This window comes from Chaetura pelagica, unplaced genomic scaffold, assembly GCF_000747805.2.
Source record: "Chaetura pelagica isolate M959 unplaced genomic scaffold, ChaPel_1.0 scaffold1277, whole genome shotgun sequence".
NCBI classification, from domain to species: Eukaryota; Metazoa; Chordata; class Aves; order Apodiformes; family Apodidae; genus Chaetura; species Chaetura pelagica.
In genome coordinates this window covers 100,110-104,639 of record NW_009953841.1, presented here as the reverse complement: position 1 = coordinate 104,639, position 4,530 = coordinate 100,110, and the positions used below count along the sequence as shown (strand labels likewise).

General features: G+C 53.6%; 2 protein-coding genes across 2 annotated transcripts in view; both read left to right on the top strand.

Annotated features, from left to right (window-relative positions):
* The window catches only part of KANK3 (KN motif and ankyrin repeat domains 3), a 6,273-nt gene extending 5,546 nt beyond the window's left edge, over window positions 1–727 (top strand). Inside the window, exons 10-12 of the mRNA XM_010001322.1 lie at window positions 19–199; window positions 278–376; window positions 674–727. Coding sequence (XP_009999624.1) covers window positions 19–199; window positions 278–376; window positions 674–727 — 334 coding nt within the window. The remainder of the gene's footprint in view (window positions 1–18; window positions 200–277; window positions 377–673) is intronic.
* A 201-nt stretch (window positions 728–928) lies between these two features.
* NDUFA7 (NADH dehydrogenase (ubiquinone) 1 alpha subcomplex, 7, 14.5kDa) overlaps window positions 929–4,530 on the top strand; it is a 6,245-nt gene continuing 2,643 nt past the window's right edge. Inside the window, exon 1 of the mRNA XM_010001321.1 lies at window positions 929–983. Within this exon, the coding sequence (XP_009999623.1) occupies window positions 929–983 (55 nt within the window). The remainder of the gene's footprint in view (window positions 984–4,530) is intronic.

Below are 4,530 nucleotides of genomic sequence, written 5' to 3'. Positions count from 1 at the left end.
TGGCAAGCCGCCCCTGAGGCTGGCTGTCAGCCACGGCCGGCAGGAGATGGTGGCAGCTCTGCTGGCCTGCGGGGCCGATGTCAACCTGCAGGACGAGGAGGGCTCCACTGCCCTCATGTGCGCGTGCGAGCACGGCCGCGCCGAGACCGTGAAGCTGCTGCTGGCTCAGCCCGCCTGTGACGTCTCCATCGTGGACAGTGTAAGCCTCTGCTGCCCAGGCCCACTCGCCCACCCGTGTTCCCAAACCCCTTCCCAAGTGCTCTCCCTTCCTTTTTAGGATGGCAACAACGCTGTCGCCATTGCGCTGGAGGCTGGACACAGCAACATCGCCGTGCTCCTCTACGCCCACCTCAACGGCACGAAGGCACAGCTGCCCGTGAGTACCACTGTCCTCACTGGGGCTCCTGCCATCTGCCCTGTCCCACACGAGGGCCATGGAGGTGGCACCACACCACTGGCTCAGCTGCATGGTGGGCAGGTGGCTCCATGGGAGGGGACAGGTCTGTGACACAGATGATGACCTCCAGGAAGGGGCTGCCGGGGTGAAGGCAGAGTGTCCTAAGGGCCACATGCTGGGTGCATCCTCAGCAGCAGGGAACCAGCCTGGCTGGCCCTGACCAAGTCACTGGAGGGCTCTCTGGTGACATTTCATTGCTCTGCTCTCTCTCTGCAGCAGGGGACATCACCATCAACAAAGAGCCCTGGGAGCCCAAAGAAACCAAATTAGAGCGACCATGGGATCTAACCAGTGGCCAGCCATGTGCCAACTGGCTACCATCAGTGCTAGGCTGCAATTTATGTCCCCTCTCCTGCCACTCTTCTGTGTGCTGAACCACTCTGAGGCTGCAGATGCTTTAATTCTCCTGTCAATAGAGAAGGCACCTTCCCTGGGCCTCACTTGCTCATCACCACTGCTGGAAGCGGCCACATGTGGCCCCCTCAACTCCAAGTGACAGAGGAGCCAAGGATCAAGCGACCACAAGGTGGGAAATGCAGCCGGGAGAAGCCAGACCCGTTCCCCTGCTCCCTCCCACGGCTACTGGGGCTGTGCTGCTTCGGAGCCACCTGCAAGTCACAGAAACACACCAGCAGAAAACAAACCCTGCAGAAATAGCTCTAGTGTCAGCCTTTTTCACCAGCTCCTGCAGCCCCAGGAAGGGAGCAGGGCAGGTGTCAGCTCCTGGCCCTGCGTGGTGCTGGCAGGGACACGGTGCTCGGCAGGGGCGGGGACACAAACCAGCGGGTTAACGCTGCCTCGGGCGCCAACTGGCTACCATCAGTGCTAGGCTGCAATTTATGTCCCCTCTCCTGCCACTCTTCTGTGTGCTGAACCACTCTGAGGCTGCAGATGCTTTAATTCTCCTGTCAATAGAGAAGGCACCTTCCCTGGGCCTCACTTGCTCATCACCACTGCTGGAAGCGGCCACATGTGGCCCCCTCAACTCCAAGTGACAGAGGAGCCAAGGATCAAGCGACCACAAGGTGGGAAATGCAGCCGGGAGAAGCCAGACCCGTTCCCCTGCTCCCTCCCACGGCTACTGGGGCTGTGCTGCTTCGGAGCCACCTGCAAGTCACAGAAACACACCAGCAGAAAACAAACCCTGCAGAAATAGCTCTAGTGTCAGCCTTTTTCACCAGCTCCTGCAGCCCCAGGAAGGGAGCAGGGCAGGTGTCAGCTCCTGGCCCTGCGTGGTGCTGGCAGGGACACGGTGCTCGGCAGGGGCGGGGACACAAACCAGCGGGTTAACGCTGCCTCGGGCTGGGAGCACTTCCAGGCTGAAATACTCACCCTTTTCTGGCATTTCCTTTCCTGGCTGAAATCTGCCATGTGTGCACGTGCACACAGAGAAAAAAAAAAAATTAAATCCAGTGCTTACTGGAAGGCTGGAGATCAACATGAATTCACTTTTTCTCGATGGGAGCAAAACTCCCAGGCACTGGGAGCTGCAGCCAAGCAGAGCCACAAACATCCAGGGACTGAGACTGCCCCAGCACTACCCACGTGGGGACCTTCTCCCAAGGGAGACAGCAATTAATTCCTCAGCATTTTAAACAGTCTTGTAGCCACTGACTGTGAAAGCAGCCAGAGCCAACAGCCAAGCCCCTATGTGCACCCTTATCTCACCAGAGGGAGGAGAACAGCTGAGGAGAGCTCCAGGAAAAAGCAAAGGTTGGCAGGAAGAGCTCAGAGGGAGCTCTCCTAGAGCCCACAGAGATGGATGCGTATGTCAGAGGTGTGTGTGTCTGCAAGTGTGAGTGCACCAGGCAGGGTGGGAACAGACCAGGTAAGGACCGAGGACCAGGAGGAAAAATAAAAAGGCTTTTGCATGTGAAGCTGGCTCTGCTCTCCAAACCATTCACAAAAGCACCGTGTCACAGCCCCTGTTTCTGCTCCTTGGCCCAGCCTCCACCATCTCTCTCACCCCACACAGGCCTGGGCTGAGCCATACTGGAAACTGGGAAATGCTTCCCAGGAAACTTCTGGACAACATGCTGCTGTCCTTGCAGTGGGTCTGTTTCAGCTTTGCACTGAAGTTCATATAAATGCTCACAGCCACTCTCTAGTACACTACTTGTATGTATTCTGTACTCACTGCTTCAGTCTCACAGGTTTGTTTACTGATATTTTAATACTGATGTTTATTTTTAAGATATAAATAAAATTGAAAGTAAAATTATTTTGAAATATTACAGTGACCATCAGCAGTCTCCTGCCTCCTTGTCTGGCTCAAGATAAACCCCCCAAAACAGCTCCAGCAGAGGGGCAGCCCAGCCCAGCCCTCACCCTCAGCAGGTGCCTGCACCTTTCCATTTGTTCCCTGCCAGTTTTTGAACTGGTTCTGTCCATCAGTCTGGTTTTCTTCCAGCTGAACCATCCCAGTCAGGAACCGTGGTGGCTTCGTGTTTCACTTCATGGGACCATGTGGGACACGGGGACTGGACGTGGCCCTTGGTTCCCCCTGGTGCTCTGGTATTAAACTGCATTATTGAAGGACAACCCTCAGACTGGGAGTGGGGATGGAAAGTCACCTCACGTGGCCAAGGGCCATGACCCCACCGGGTATCTGGGAGGGGTTACAGCTGCTCTGAGCCAAACCCACTGTGTTTAACTCTGCCTGGTCACCAACTCAGAGCTGCTGCCTCCTGCCCGGGCCACCCGGCACAGCCAGGGCTGTCACCAGAGCTCTGTGGCCAGTGCTGGAGCTGTGCAGGGAACAAACAGCAGCCAGGGAAGACAACTCCCAGGTGGAATTCTTGCACTCAGATGTAGTTCCCAAGAGCTCTGCTGCACCAGGCAGATCAGGGGAATGCAGACCCACCCAATGCTCTCACACTGAGCCACCGCCAAAGAATCAAGAACTAGACCAAGCAACAGCACAAACACACACTGACAGAATTTTGTGCTTTCTCCAGAGCACAAAATCCACCTCAGGCCACCCATGAGCTGACAAGGGCACAACAAACACCTCCAGGAGGGGGGAAAAAAACCACTATGCTTTCAACACTAGCCCTTGCCATCTGCCTATGTTCAGTGATGTGAACACCTGCTCCAGAAGTGCTCTCCTCAGCTTTAAGATCCTCACAGCCTCAATCCCACCTGCCACTGAAGCGCCTTTATCAGCTGCAGGAGATTGAAGGATGAAGAACTCTCCCATCAGAGACCACAGATCAGGAGTCAAATACACACCACAAACCAGTATTAGTCTCACAAAATGGAAAATGGAAGTACTTAAAAACGAGCCCCTGAACCTTTACAGTTTTCAAGGCCATTCCTAACCCTTTCAGCCTTGCTTTTACTTCACACAATAGCCTAAAACCCCACATCTTTCTAGCTGATCCTAGGTGGAAGGGAAAGCTGAGGAAGAAAATGGCATTTACTAATGCCTCTAAAGGGAGACTTACTGTCTGTGGGTGGCTGCCAGGAAAAACAGCAAGTAGGTGTATTTATAGCAGCATTTATAGAATAGCTCACTGAGGACAGAAAGGCAAAGCTCCTGGCTGTTGCTTTGCAAGCTGCTACAAAGCTTGACTTTCAACTTGTAATTGAACACCACAGAAACCCAGTAAGTTTAGCAGTGCCACTTGACCAGTTACATACAGAAAAACACCAGAAAGCTAGGGAGAGAGGCTGCTGCAATCAAAGTTATTTCTGTTGTGACAAGTTAATAAAAATGCAAAAGCATAGTATTATCACAACAAAGGCATTGTGTTACCCAGTAACAGAACAACAAGATTAGAAGCAACAGGAAAAGAGGAAATGGCCCAAAGTTGTGCCAGGGGAGGTTCAGATTAGATATTGGGAAAAATTTCTTCCCCAGAAGGGTTGTGAGGACCTGGCATAAGATGCCCAGGGTAGGGGTGGGAATCATCATCCCAGGAGGAATTTCAAAGCCACACAGATGTGGTGCTGAGGGACATGGGGCACTGGTGCCCTGGCAATGCTGGGTTAGTGGTTAGACTTGACCTGAAAGGTCTTTTCCAACCAGAACAATTCTGTGGCTCTACTGAGCAAAGTGAACTTTTGTCCCT